At 40.4% G+C, this 14,906-nt stretch overlaps 1 protein-coding gene across 1 annotated transcript in view; it reads right to left on the reverse strand.

Moving 5' to 3' along the window:
- The window catches only part of LOC122800230 (dynein axonemal heavy chain 17-like), a 1,294,569-nt gene that overhangs the window by 192,300 nt on the left and 1,087,363 nt on the right, over positions 1–14,906 (reverse strand). The window contains exon 7 of the mRNA XM_044069723.1: positions 2,039–2,264. Coding sequence (XP_043925658.1) covers positions 2,039–2,264 — 226 coding nt within the window. The remainder of the gene's footprint in view (positions 1–2,038; positions 2,265–14,906) is intronic.

The following is a 14,906-nucleotide window of genomic DNA, read 5'->3' on the forward strand; positions in this document are numbered from 1 at the left end:
TGTTTGCACACTAATGTAAGGTATTTTTTGTAGATTGTGCATTTATGTTTCTTTCTATTTATTAAAACAGACAGCCCTTTATTCCACTAAGGAGACTTTTTACATTTAAACCTGTTTGCAACTTTAAAGTAAATATTTATGACATAGAGATGTGTCCCAAGCATATGATCTGCCATGATTTACTACAAAGTTTCAATTTATAGATGCAAGTTCTGAATGGAAGCTCCCAAAGTCCATTTTTGTGTGATCTTAAATTCTGATGTTATATTTTTAGTATGGTGTTGGTTATTTTGCAGTTTTTATGTTTATGTTTCTCGTAGTATAGCACTAGAGATCACTGCACCCTATTTTGAGAAACATCATCCCTAGAAGTTTTGCAGCCATAACACAGTCCATCACAGGATTAAAATCTCTTGGGGCAATTTCATTTGGCTCTTTTTAGCATATTACATCATGTCTATGCACTTTTTCTTGCTGAAAATTTCACTTTTTTATTTTGTTTTACTTTCAACCTGCACCTTTTGTTTGTGCATATCCCATTTTCTCAACATATGCTAATGCCCTTGACTTGATCTCCTCAAAGTGCTTTCTTTCCTAACCTTATTCCTGTACAGGTAAAATTATTATTTATTTTGGTCTCGCTCTTACATTTTTTTGTATAAAACATGGATCAATTTAGCTGAAACCTTTGTGATGTTCATCATCCTGTGTATTCCTTTCCAGAAGTGAATGAGGTCACCAAAACTGTCCATTACACTCCAGAATGGATCTTTTTATCTCTGCACTGAATTAACAGTATCAAACTTTCTAACATGAGTGCCTCTTACACTGTGTCTTAGTCATCACAGATTGCACTGTTTTTTCACTTTCTAATTTTAATCTGATGCATATACACCCCTACCTCATTCTTTTTTTTATTACCCTTTGGGTTTTTCACTTGGATTTCTGACAATGCAGTAAGAGCTATTCCTTAAAAAGCAAACATCAGACGTTTCAAATTCTGTTGCTTCTATTACAATAGCCATCCATTTCAGTAACAGAATTATCTAGGAAGTAATAACTAATATAAAAACAAACGATGTGCAGGTTGATACTATGCAATTGGATCCAGTCCCTCTCTGATATATGTATATTTAAATTTATTAACTATGTTTATACATTGTCTAATTTGTTTTACTTATGTCAGGCTGAATGTAAATATTGTATATTGTTTGTCTTTTGGCTTTCCCGGTTAAGGGTCGCCACAGCGGAACTCCGGTCTGCTAATGATTGGCAGTAGATTTTCACGAACACTGAGGTGCCAGCTCGACATCCAACCTTCAACGAAGGCAAGCCCATTTATGCATGTCTTTCGAACACCATCCAACCACGGGGAGGACATGCAGACTCCACACAGAAGGCACTCCCCACACTCCAGCCGAGAATCGAACAGGAGAACCTCTTGCTGTGAGGCAACAACGCTACCGCTGCACCACTGCAGCATGAATGTAAATATTGTATATAGTTATTCAAATTGATATATATATATATATATATATATATATATATATATATGTATATATATATATATATATATATATATATAAAAAAATGCTAAGTGAATTATTTATAAATTATTGTTTGAAAATAAACTACTTGAGTAAAAAAAAAAGACTGTTTAGGTAAATGTAGTGAATTTGAAAGACGATTTCTTTTATTAAACTTTGTGTCAGCTCTCCCACCTTCTGCATCTGATTTTTTTGTCCGCTTCCAGGACATTCTGTCCTCTATTTTCACAGAAATTCCATTCTTTTTTTCATGTGTTATTTAGTAGAAGAGCATAGAGCTATCACTCTGTATGCTGTACAGGCTTAGAGTGCCATCATTATGTGTAGTAGTAAACTGCTAAACAGAATATTCTCTGGGTGGGTCTTGTATGTGGCATCTTAAATTCCATAATGGTAGATTACTGCAAGACATCCTGCTGTTTATATAAGTTGTTAGTAACTAGTTTTAAAATGTGCAGTTATTAAGAAGAGCCAACAGTGTGCTTGCTTACCTTCCATGTACAGTCCATGGACATATGCTCCTTCCCTGGGAGGGCTTGTCATATCCTCTCGACACTTCTTTGTTACTTCCACTGCTAAACACATCTTATCAAGGGGCCATTCATTCTTCCTAGCCATAGACTGCATGATTGCAGTGAGGAAGGACTGTGGGTTGAAGAATCCTGCTAACCAAACTGCACTAGGCAATGACAAATCTGCTGCCCATGCTTCCAGTTCCTGAATAATAAAGAAAAAACAAATATGGCATATTACACAGCCATGAAGTAATCTAGAAATAAAACATAGGCAAACATTAAAAACAGGAGCTAAGCTGAGTACTTATTATATCTGTGGATCTTCACTGGAGACTTCTGAAACAGGTCCAACCAATGAAATTATTCTGTGCCTACATTAAACACCTGAAACTAGACTCCCTCCCTGACAGCCCAATTAACTCTTCTCTATGTGTAATCTGTGGGAAGTACACATGACCACAGTTAACATTTTCCGATGTCTAGTCAAACTGGATGACCTTCCTCTTGGAAAAATAGCGGAAAGAGATTTTGTTACAATATAAATTTGATGCACTAATCTCCCTCTCTCATTTTTTACTTATTTGCAAAGTTATATGCTCCAAATTTCCAGTCATGTTTGTAGGAGGTTGGAGGGAGGACAAATACTGTACTGTCTTCAAAATTCCCATTGCAGATACACAAATACAGTCATTACATAACAGTACTTTATTCTTAGTTGTAAAGTGGGTCCAGTCAGTGGGACAGATTCTCTGCTCATCTTAATTTGATATAGAACATAAAACAGAAAAGGTCAAAGGGCTTAAGACAGGATGGCCTGCAGAACAGCCCTACAAAAGGAATGTATGCTATGGAAGTGCTGTTTCAAGCTGTACTGCTTTGCAATTACGTGTGCAGAAGTCTAGCTGATGGATGCTTAAGTTTCCTGCTGATGGAACATTACTGAAACATACCATGAATGCAACCCTTCCACTTGTCAAATTTCCCTTAAAAGCAAAAGGAAAATACTAACAGGCTTCCTGGTGGTAAAAAGCTTAATAGATAACCACTCTGACAAAGTTGGTTTGGCTATTGCTTTCCCCTTACTTTTGCAAAGTTCATGAAAATGTGGCTTTGTTTGGAGATCATTAATTCTTGCAAAGGAAAACTGGAGATGAGTCTGTAATTAGATTCATTCATATTTCTATTCAGAGTAGTTTTTTCTGCTGTCTCTCAGTCTCGAGCACTTTTGGTATTTGCTGTATATCAGTGTGTGTCTCAACATACTGCTCCAAACTTGGAAAGTATGCCTAATACCTGAGCCTGTCTGTCATTTTCTCCTGATTTGAGAGTTTGGATCTTGAGTGTTATTTATAAAAAATACCAGTGTGTGATGCCAGAAGCACTAAAGACTTTAAAATGATTGCCTGGCAACAAATAATGAACCAAGACCTGCATCAGCATTGTCTGTAGTATTTGGGGGAGAAGAGTGTGATGCCATAGATGCAATCAATTCAACCATTTCACCTACAGGCATAGGTGTCATCATTTCAACCGTTTCACCTGCAGGCATAGAGACAGAAACTTCAGGCCTATTTTTGGAACAAAGTGTACTCACATTATGGTCATGGTAGGCCATGTCACAATGATTGTAGTATTTCCTTACACTGAAAGGGATCCACTCACAGACAAAGTTGTCTCAACTCCTCAGACAGGCTGCATCATGTTCTAAATGAGGTCAAGGGTTCTAATCCCTATTTTTCTTTTTTTATTTCTAAAAGGGATGGACTGCTTCTGTACCACTGTGAACCTTTATTAAGCACATTGGCTACAAGCCAGATGTGACAGATCCATTCTGAAAATACAACGCAGTTATAAAAGAAATACAGCAAACCTTTAAATTCACTTAAATGCAAATAAATAATTTTTCATGGACCCACACACTCCTGCTACTCATGCATACTCCAGGATCACTGTACCTCAGCAGACTGAATGATATACCTCAGCATTAGACTTAGCATCCATTGTACATATTTGTACTTAGTTTATCACTGTTCCAAGGATTGTAGCTATGGTCCTTGGAATTTCAAAAGGAACTTGAGCACATCTTGTATATCAAATTCCAGAGGGCTTATGTCTCTGCTGCTCTGTATTCAGGCACTGCAGAGTAGCTGAGGGCTCATGTCCCTGCTGCTGTGCAGTGCCTGAATGGCATCATTGTACATGACAGATGCCTTCCAACATGCCAGTGTCTGAAATTCATACAGGAGATTTATTTATTTCATTTTGGTTGGGTACTAATTTAACTGCAAGGGGCAGCGCTAAACTATTGGCTCAGAAATCACACTGGTAGTAGTTCACATCCATGTCAAAGTGAACTTGTTGCTGGACTGTCTGTGGCACTTCAAATTCAGGAACTGTGTCTAGTTCAAATCTTGGAGGACAAACTATTTACCACCAATGAAAATGCATTTCTTTTCCTCTCTGTGTGGTGCAGTAGTACAAGGAGGAGCTCATGGTGAATGCATTATTTTTCTTCTTTAAAGGGAGATTCCTGTATATTTTTCCACCAGTCCCACTCTTAAATCTGCATTCAGCGAAGAAAAAGCAAAAAAGTACAGTTGTGTAAGAGCACTCAACACAACAGTAGATGATCAAATAAATCACTGCGATAGTAACCGTAACTTTATGGGTAAACTACCAAAGCTTATAAAGTTTGTGAGGAGGAAGAGTGAGGGTCCGGGAACCTCTGGAGAATGGTTCTAGCAAAGCCTGTTCTAGACCTGGAAAAGGAATCTAGTTTGTATTGCTCTGTAAAAGTATGTACAAAGAACCAAACAGCTGTCTCTAGAAAACTTTTATGGAGTCCACCCCTTTCTAAAAAAATCATATAAGAAGCCAAGGCCCTAGTAAAATGAGCCTTGAACCTACCTAGACGTGTCTAGCTATTGTGGGAATAGCAAAAAGGTATAGAAAGAGTAAACCATCTTTTAATAGTCTGTTTTGACATAGTTTGCTCTTTCTTCTTACCATCATTGGAAATAAACAGCTGTTCATATCTCCTGAAATATTTAGTTCTGTGAAGATATAATAACTGAGTTGCCAATACCAAGCCAGATTAAGAAGAATCCTTTCTCCCTGATGTTAGGTTTCAGAAAGAAAAATGGGAAAAGGATGACAAGACAAAGCAAACTCTGAAGCTACTTTAGATAAACGGGATAAACAGGAGGGATTTGTTCTCAAGAAAATCTTTTCATTATGGAACATCAAATAGGGCTCATCCACCATAAGAGCTCACAACTCAGATAATCTTCTTGTAGATGTCAAAGCAGTAAATAACACTGTTTACCAGTATATGAGCCTTAAAACAGACCAGTAAGTTAATTAAAAAAGCCGGTGTTAATATTTTGAAACAAAGTTCAGATCCTAAGTAGATGCCACCTGTTAACCAGGTGGTCATATATGCAAAAAAATCGTTCAAGAAAAACTTAACTACAGACTGCTCTGAAATGGGAGGATCAATGGGTAGACATGCTTAAATGGCTAAGAGGTGAACCTTGGTAGAGGAGTAAGAAAGGCTATAGGATAATTCACACAAATATTGCAAAAATAAAAGTTATGTACTTACCATGATGATAGATCCTTTCATTCCTGTCTGTCTGATAGAACGTATGGCTCCTCGAGCCACAGCTTGGATCTCATACGGCAAATTTATTACTCCAGCCTTGAGCCCTTTAAAAATCTTTCCTTCAAATAATGCCCATGGCCCTCCTCACTAACTCAGATTGAATTTGACACCTAAAGAGTAAGCTACTGATTTGCACTGCCTTGAACTTAAGGAAGAAGACACTATCTTTCAGGTCTGTAGACTGGCAGGGGGTGGGAGTGTGGGCTGTCATATTGCATGGGCTGGAATGAAAGAATCTATCATTTTGGTAAGTACATAACTTTTGTATCCTATTCATTCAGCCCATCAGATCCAACTTATAGGTCGGACTCCCCAAGTATAGAAATCACAGGTAGCCAAGGAGAACTTTTAGGATGGAAGCCCCCAAAGGAAGCTTTAGTTTTGAAAGTGCAATCCAGTTTGTAGGATTATAACAATAATGAAGGTATGCACAGAAGACCAGGAAGCTGCTTCACAAATATCATTCGGGGAATGTGATCTGAAAAAACCTTTTTACTGTGGCTGGTTGTGGACCCGTGGTGGTGGTGCTGCGGTAGCATTGTCGCCTCACAGTGAGACGCTGTCCGGTTCGATTCTCAGCTAGAGTGTCTTCTACGTGGAGACATGCGTGAATGGGAGTACCTTTGTTGAAGGTTGTGCGTCAGGCCTGGCAAGCCGGTATGTAAACATCAGCTGCCAATCATTAGCGGACAGGAGTTCTGCTGTGGTGACCCCTAACCGGGAAAAGCCGAAAGACACAAAACTGTGGCCATTTGTGGATTTTTCATCTTTCTGCTGTGAGTTGTTTTGCTGAAAGGAGAATTATTGTTGCCTTTGGCCAGAAGGGTGGCATCACAACGGCGTCTGGAAAGTCCTCCTGAATCTTTACAATGACCCTTAATTTCAGCTGAAAGGGTGGAAAGCATATAAAAACATTCCCATGCAAAGCAATGAAAAAGCATATGTTTGCCTGATTACAAGGAATCTTGAAGAAGAATTTGTTTAGCTGTCTGTTTTAAAAGGAGGCACACATATCAACTTGTGGAGCTACCCACAAATGGTTCAGATCCTGGAAGACCCAGTGTTCACTTTGTATTCCTGTGAGTTTGACCTGTTCCTGCTCAACTTGCCTGCCACAATATTTTGCTTTGATGGTCCGTAGGAAACTTCTGGTAGATCATAGAAAGTTACTAGGCTATTGGCCCTGAGATCCTTACAAGTCTAGCTAGTCATTTAGCCCATGTTCCAACAAGTCAGCACCCTATGCCACTGTCCAGCAGGGACACAAGTGGAATCCCAGGTGTACATTTTCTGTTTCCCATCCAGTTATCCAGGTTGTGCATAAAAAGGGTTAATGAGGTACTCTGCTTCTCATGGAGAGAGAGTCTATTCCACAAAAGGGGAGTCTTTGGGACACAAATCTGTCCTGCCAACAAATGCAATTTACTAGAGTGGAGCTTGACATGCAGATAAACAGCAGTCTCATCAGGGCAGGGTCTGAGATGCATTGTATGCCAGACAGAGGCCACCACTGAGGAGTCTGTAGGAGACTGAGTAGAGGGACAGGGCTCTTAGTCTATCTGTGTAGGGTAGATGCTGGAGGCCCTGGATTCTCTGGGTGAGGAACCTCTGTAGTCTCTCCAGCTGCTGCATGTGCTTTGTGAGGTACATGACAAAAGGGGCATTGTACTCAATAATAGGTTTTATAAGGGAAGAATACAGGAATGTTATGACCACCTTGTCCCTAGATGAGGTACCCTTACTAATGAAGTGGGCCATGTAGAAAGCTTTCTGTACAATGGAGGAAATATGGTGGTCAAAAGTCAGTTTGCTATTAATCTGGGTGCCCAAGTCCCTCATAACTGATTGCATGCTTAGGACTTTATCAATGTGATAATTTGTAGGGCCATCACTCTCCCCAAAAGGGATGATGATGCATTTTTTGGCATTTAATTTGAGGGCGTGTTGCTGGCACCAGTCATATGTTTGGATGAGACCCTCATGGAGGATGTCCACATCACTAGGAGAATTGATGACAGCACCCAGCTTGCAGTCATCTGCAGACTTGGTCAGCCATAGCCCACTAGATTTAGCCTGCACCTCCAAGAAGTATATTCCAAACAGCAGAGGCCCCAAGACCGATCCCTGAGGTACACTGCTTGTTATGGATCTACTACTTGAGGTGGCTTCCACTATTTTGACTAGGTGGGTTCTATCAGTGAGCCAGTTTGCTACCCATCTTGTAACATATGGATTGTATCCCAGTTGAGACAGAGTCTATCTAGTACACCTGTGTGAGGAATAGTATTGAAGGCTTTGGCCAAGTCAAGGTAGACCCTTGTCTATGGCCTTGGTGACTGTCTCAAAGAAGTCAACCAAATTTAACAAGCATGACCTCCCCTTGACGAAACCAAACTGTGTGTAATCAAGTGTCTGGAGGATGACAGTGTCCTTCTTAATGAGGTCCATGATAATCCACTCCATGGCCTTGCAGATCAGGCTAGTTAGGCTGATGGGTCTATAATTTCCTGGATCTGTGGACACTCCACCTCTGTGCAAAGGGATGACAGTAGCACTCCTCCACTCAGCTGGGATGAAGCTGGTACTCAGGCTTTGGTTGAATAGGGTGCCTAATGGTGTTGCAAGCTCCTGCCTGAGTTCATGTAGAATGCAGCCTGGGATGTTATTGGGTCCCATGGAGGCTGTATTTTTTGCCTTAGAGGGCAGTGATGACTTGCACCCTAGAGATAAGGGGAAGGGTCAGGTACTGAAGATGTCCTGTTTTACTGATGGGAGGGACAGAGGAGTGAAGTTTTCACTGCACCTATCTGCCAGCAGGTTGGCTATATCTGCAGCATTTGTGCATGCGGTGTCCTTGATTACCAGTTCTGAGCAGAACTGGGTGCTTCCCTTGAGATTGCGGACATATGTGAAGAAGGCCTTATGACTGTCTTTAGTAGATGTGGCCAGTTTGGACTCAAAGTTTTTTTTGGAGGATTTCACTAGTGCTCTTATTTGCTTGTTCAGGTTAAAGAGAGATTGCTTCCAGTCAGGCACCTGTTCCTTCTTGGTCCTGGAAAACAATTTTTTTTCCTTTTATTATAGCGTTTATTTATTGTAGATGTCCACCAGATAGGTTTACTTTTCCTTGAGGAGGGTGATTTCATCCTGTCTGGTATTCCTGATTCCATATATAAATGCTCATATAGTACTTTGGTGTAGGTTTGGACATATGTGATAGTTCCTATGAAGGGGGAGGGGGCTGTGAAGCTGTTTATACCTTGCCTCAAGAAGCTGTAATCAGCTTTGGAGAAGTTTTTTTTTGTTTGAACCTAGCTGGGTGGGGGATAGTGACTTCAAAAGTGACTGTTTTTTTGTAGGATCTTACCAGGGTTGATGACAATGTAGGGATGCTGCAGTGGTTACTCATGTTGGTTAATATCAAGTCCAAGATATTTTCACCTCTTGTGCAGTTGTCAACCAACTGGTCCAAAGCATGTGCATTGACAAAATCAAGGAATCTCTGGGCAATTGTGTTTAGGCATGAGTATTTTTTCCAATCTATGGTTGGATAGTTAAAGTCACCCAGGATAGGGTAAAGTGTTGAATCTTGATAGATTTGAAGAGGTCCAGATAGGTGGAGGGGGCATCTTGAGTCAAAGTTGGAGGCCTATAGCAAGCTATGACTTGAACAGAGGTCTTGCCAATTAATTGCACTTAGAGTGTTTCCTGTGCATCATACTGGCTGACTAGCCTAGAGGTGAGTAAGTCTTTTATATATATTGTAACTCCACCTCCTTTTGTTTTGCTGCCCATGGCCTGAGGTCTGAATGAAAGATTGGATGAGTAACCTGGTAGGATGGGGTGCTCTCTGCAGCTTTGAACCAGGTTTCTGTGACTGCACAAATGTCAGCTTCTTCCAGGGTTAAGAATGCTTACAGTGAGTAGAGTTTCATGTTTAAACTCCTAGCATTTAGCAGCATGACCTTTAATTTACATTTTGATGAAGTTTTCATGTTGGTGGTTTTGACCTCATGGCAATGCCTAAAAGAGGCACTATGGGGGAGGAAAGAGCATTGGCCAGGAGCCTGAAGCCCAAGGGAGACAGATGCAGACCATCTCTGGCAAAGGATCGTAGTTTGTCAATCATGTCATCTCAGCTGTCAGGTACTGAATCCCCTTGGAATGACAGCAGAAACTAAGCCAATTGTTAAAGTCAATCATTTTCTGACTGTTTGTATTGAGGCATCACTCTGGGGCAGCCACGGTGGTGCAGCGGTTAGCAGTGTCACCTCACAGCAAGAGGTTCTTCGGTTCAATCCTCAGCTGGGGTGCCTTCTGTGTAGAGTCTGCATGTCCTCCCTGTGGTCACGTGAGTTTCCTCCCACATCCCAAAGACATGCTGTAGGAGGATTGGACACTCTAAATTCGCCCTAGGTGTGAGTGCGTGTGTGCCTTCTGTGGAAGGTTGGGTGCCGGGCTGGCAACTTGACACTGTAAAACTCCACTGCCAGTCATGAGCGGACATGTGATCAGCTGTGGTGACCCCTAACCGGGAAAAGCCAAAAGAGGAAAAAAAAAGATTGAGGCATCATTCTGGGTGATGGCAGAATGCTGCTTAAGGCTAGGAACATACCTGCCTGGGACACATATTCAGTGAGCTCGATCATGTCTCTCTTCATATCCAACGTGGACTATGACAGAGTCATAACAGTGCCTGTTGAGAGACTTGAGTGCATTGGTGATATGGCAGATTCTGGCACCCCACAACTAACTGTGACTTTCTCTTTATCTGGCCTGGTGAGGGCACATCTGTGTGTCTCACAATGGAGTCTCCTATGACTAATATGTTGGGTTTATGTTTAGGCCTTAGTGGCTGTGAGACACCAGTTTGTGGACTATGTGTGGTGTGGTGGGCAGTGGAGTTTGCGTGTGTTTATGCCTTGGAGGTCTCTTTTGTTTGGATATGCGTTTGTTGAGGACCTCTGCATATGTGGGTGTGTGTTGTGTAGGTGTGGGTGGTGTCTAAGGTGTGGTGTTCATGTTGCCAACCATGTCAGTGCCAGATACACTGGTTTGTGAGGGAGAGAGCAATGACACTAGGTGCTTGTTGTAATTGCATCTTTCACAAATTGTATTCCTAGGTGGTAGTAGTAGAGGGTTGTCCATATACATGAGGGAGTGGCTACACTGTCTCAGAATGCCCATATCAACCAGACTGATGAGAAAATGTAGGAAATTGTCCATGCATATTTGTCAGAAACTGAAAGAGCTAAGAGGGTAAAGGGGGAAAGGTCTAAGAGTAGTACTACTAGATAACACAAGTACTACTAAGGGAAAATTTATAGCTGGAATACCTCAAAAAGGGTTAACAAACATGCAGCTGAAGCTCTTGATGCAGCAGACCTGTATCTAGACTATGCTACTCAATTTTATGGTTAAGAACACAGTATACAAAACTCACAATGAAGCACAGAGTAATCACTTATAGTCAAAAGAACAGAACTTGCAGTATGAAAAAATACAGTTAAACAGCAAAGAAATGCAGTAAAATGCACTTAAACAGTAATGGACTGTAGTAGATAGCAATAAAATATAGTTAATCAGTAGGTTGCTTTAAAACAGTAGCACACAATTACAACAGTAACAGACAGCACAAATAAAGCAGCAATTCAGTAGAGTACTGTCATCAATTTAATGAGGCTACCAACAAGCAGTAATAAATATGGCAAACTAAATGCAGTTGAACTTTTAAGGACAAGCAGCAAAATGAAGTAGGAAGTGGTACAGTTTTTTTTTTTTTAAGTAGAAAGTGAGGAGATAGAAGACAATAAGATAATTCAAGATTGGGAAAAGCTAAAGGGGTGGGCCTTTACAAAGTCCTCACTATAAACAGTAGAATGAGCTAATGTAATGTGACTGGGGGGAGTGTCCAGTATCAACTTTATACAAGAGACAGGTAACTCAAATCCACAAAGGCTTAAGACCACAACAGCAGCTGGGTGGGAGACAGGGGTCTAAAAACAGTTGCACATATTAAATATGCAGTAAAACAGAAGTGCTGAAAACAGTTGAAAAGAAGCACTTATCTTTTTCAAATAGCACAGGAGAGCAATGGCAGAAGGCCTATCTCACTGCAGCTTTGAACAGCTTGGGGCAAACAAATACAAACTGGTTTAAAACACTGGCTATTAAAGCAGAGAAACAGAAACCAGTCAAATTATCCAATCAAAATAACACAGCATTGCAGGAATGCTTTTAGCTAGATCAAACCAGACTGAAAGCTTTCTACCACAAAGAAACAGATAAGCTTCTCTAGACAAAAGATTCCACTACAAGCCCCAAAGCTCACAAACAGTAAGAGATATTCAGCTCTAACAGACAATAACAAGGAGACTAAAATTAAATTGAACAGATTAAATATGCAGTAAAACAGAAGTGCAGAAAACAGATGAAAATAAGCACTTATCTTTTTCAATATCACAGCAGAGCAATGACAGAAGGCCTATCTCATTGCAGCTTTGAATAGCTTTAGGTAAAAAAGTACAAACTGGTTTAAAACACTGGCTATTAAAGGCAGAGAAACAGAAACCAGTCAAATTATCAAATCAAAATAACACAGTGTTGCAGGAATTCTTCTAGCTACATCAAACCAGACTGAAAACTTTCTCCCAAAAAGGAAAAAACGATGCCTCTCTAAACAAAATATTTCACTACAAGCTCCAAAGGTTACAAATAGTAACAGACATTCAGGTCTAACTGACAACAAATAGCAGACTAAAAACAGTTGCACAGATTAAGTATGCAATAAAACAGAAATGCAGAAAACAGTTGAAAATAAGCACTTACCTTTTTCTAATATCAGAGGAGAGCAATGGTAGAAGGCCTATCTCACTGCAGCTTTGAACAGCTTTGGGCAATCAAGTACAAACTGGTTTAAAACACTGGCTATTAAAGGCAGCAATGGTAGAAGGCCTATCTCACTGCAGCTTTGAACAGCTTTGGGCAATCAAGTACAAACTGGTTTAAAACACTGGCTATTAAAGACAGAGAAACAGAAACCAGTCAAATTATCCAATCAAAATAACACAGCATTGCAGGAATGCTTTTAGCGAGATCAAACCAGACTGAAAACTTTCTACCACAAAGAAACAGATAAGCCTCTCTAGACAAAAGATTCCAATACAAGCTCCAAAGCTCACAAACAGTAACATATATTCAGCTCTAACAGGCAATAAAAGGAGACTAAAAATAAATTGAACAGATTAAATATGCAGTAAAACAGAAGTGCAGAAAACAGATGAAAATAAGCACTTATCTTTTTCAATATCACAGTAGAGCAATGGCAGAAGACCTATCTCACTGCAGCTTTGAACAGCTTTAGGCAAAAAAGTACAAACTGGTTTAAAACACTGGCTATTAAAGGCAGAGAAACAGAAACCAGTCAAATTATCAAATCAAAATAACACAGTGTTGCAGGAATTCTTCTAGCTACATCAAACCAGACTGAAAACTTTCTCCCAAAAAGGAAAAACAAAATATTTCACTACAAGCTCCAAAGGTTACAAATAGTAACAGACATTCAGGTCTAACTGACAACAAATAGGAGACTAAAAACAGTTGCACAGATTAAGTATGCAATAAAATAAGAAGTTATGTACCTACCATAAATAGAAGTTATGTTCTTACCATAACGTTCCATGTTAGTTGTCTTCTTCTCGCCTTCTTCTTGCTGGATGGGTTCGGAGCCGACCTCGGCTCCGACTCGGCCACTCTAAAGCTCGAGAGTTGGTTCCACCGGCTCGAGGCTCCCCTTATATCCCACAATGCTAGGCGATAGTTACCTCAGATCTCGTTTGTAAGCTAACCCCAGCTTATAACAGAAACAGTATAACTGTAAAAAAAACCAGAATCCACCTCTAACAACAGGAAGAAGAAGGGTGACCTACATCCTGAAACAAGAAACATGCATAATAGCATATAGCTAAGATAGAGGTGGTAGAAAGAGAGGTCATGATCACAACTCCTCTAGGTCTGTCCAGGCCAGGGGGAAGGAGGGTGGGACGCAAGAAGAAGGCGAGAAGAAGACAATTAACATGGAACGTTATGGTAAGAACATAACTTCTATATGTTAAGTTGTCTATCTCGCCTTCATTCTTGCTGGATGGGACCGCGTCCCTAGCACCTTGTCCCGGGTGGCCTAATGGAACAGACTCCTGAGAACAGTGGAACCAAAATTAGCTCTATGCCTAGAAGCTAAATCCAACTTATAATGGGAAACAAAAGTGTGAGGAGTAGCCCAAGTAGCCGCTGCACAAATGTTGTCAATAGGCAGTCTGTCTTGGAAGGCTAGAGAAGTAGCCAAAGCTCTGGTGGAATGTGCTTTAGGCTTATTAGGCAGTTTTTGGTGTCTAATCTCATAAACAAGGGTAATCAGAGATGTTAGCCATCTGGATAAAGATACCTTTGAAACTGGAAGTCCCTTTCTGCTTTCCGCATAGGAGACAAACAGCTGATCAGATTTTCTGAATTGTTTCGTCCTGTCCAAGTAGTACCTTAATTGACGATGAACATCCAGACAGTGTAATTTTTGTTCAGACCTATTTGAATACTCGGGAAAAAGACAGGAGGTCAATGCATTGGTTTAGATTTGATGCTGAAACCACCTTAGGCAAAAAGGACGGGTTAGTTCGTAAGGAAACTCTGTCCTTATGGAACACAAGGTAAGGAGAACGACAACTGAGTGCTTGAAGTTCTGAAATTCTTCTAGCTGATGTGATAGCCACCAGAAAGAGAGTTTTCCATGATAATAACTTTAAGGAACATGAAGCTGCAGGTTCGAAAGGGGAAAGAATCAAAGAAGCAAGAACTAAATTTAGGTCCCAAGGAGAAGGAGGATTTCTTACAGGAGGTCTGAGAAGAAAACTCCTTTCAAAAAGGCTTTGCAGAGTTTGTGGGACATTAGGGCAGATTCAGAAATACCCACATGGAAATTAGAAATAGCTGCCAATTGAACCTTAAGAGTAGATGGAGATGAACCTGCATGGAAGAGTTCAGCAAGAAAATCAAGGACTAGTTGGATGGAAGCGGTGAAAGGATCTATGTCCTTTCCTTGTGCCCAATATGAAAAGCGTTTCCACTTACTCAAATAAATCTTTCGAGTGGAAGATTTATGGGAAGCTATCAAAATATCTCTAACAG

The sequence above is a fragment of the Protopterus annectens genome, chromosome 4.part0, assembly GCF_019279795.1.
Source record: "Protopterus annectens isolate FY-2018-M chromosome 4.part0, PAN1.0, whole genome shotgun sequence".
Classification (NCBI taxonomy): Eukaryota; Metazoa; Chordata; order Ceratodontiformes; family Protopteridae; genus Protopterus; species Protopterus annectens.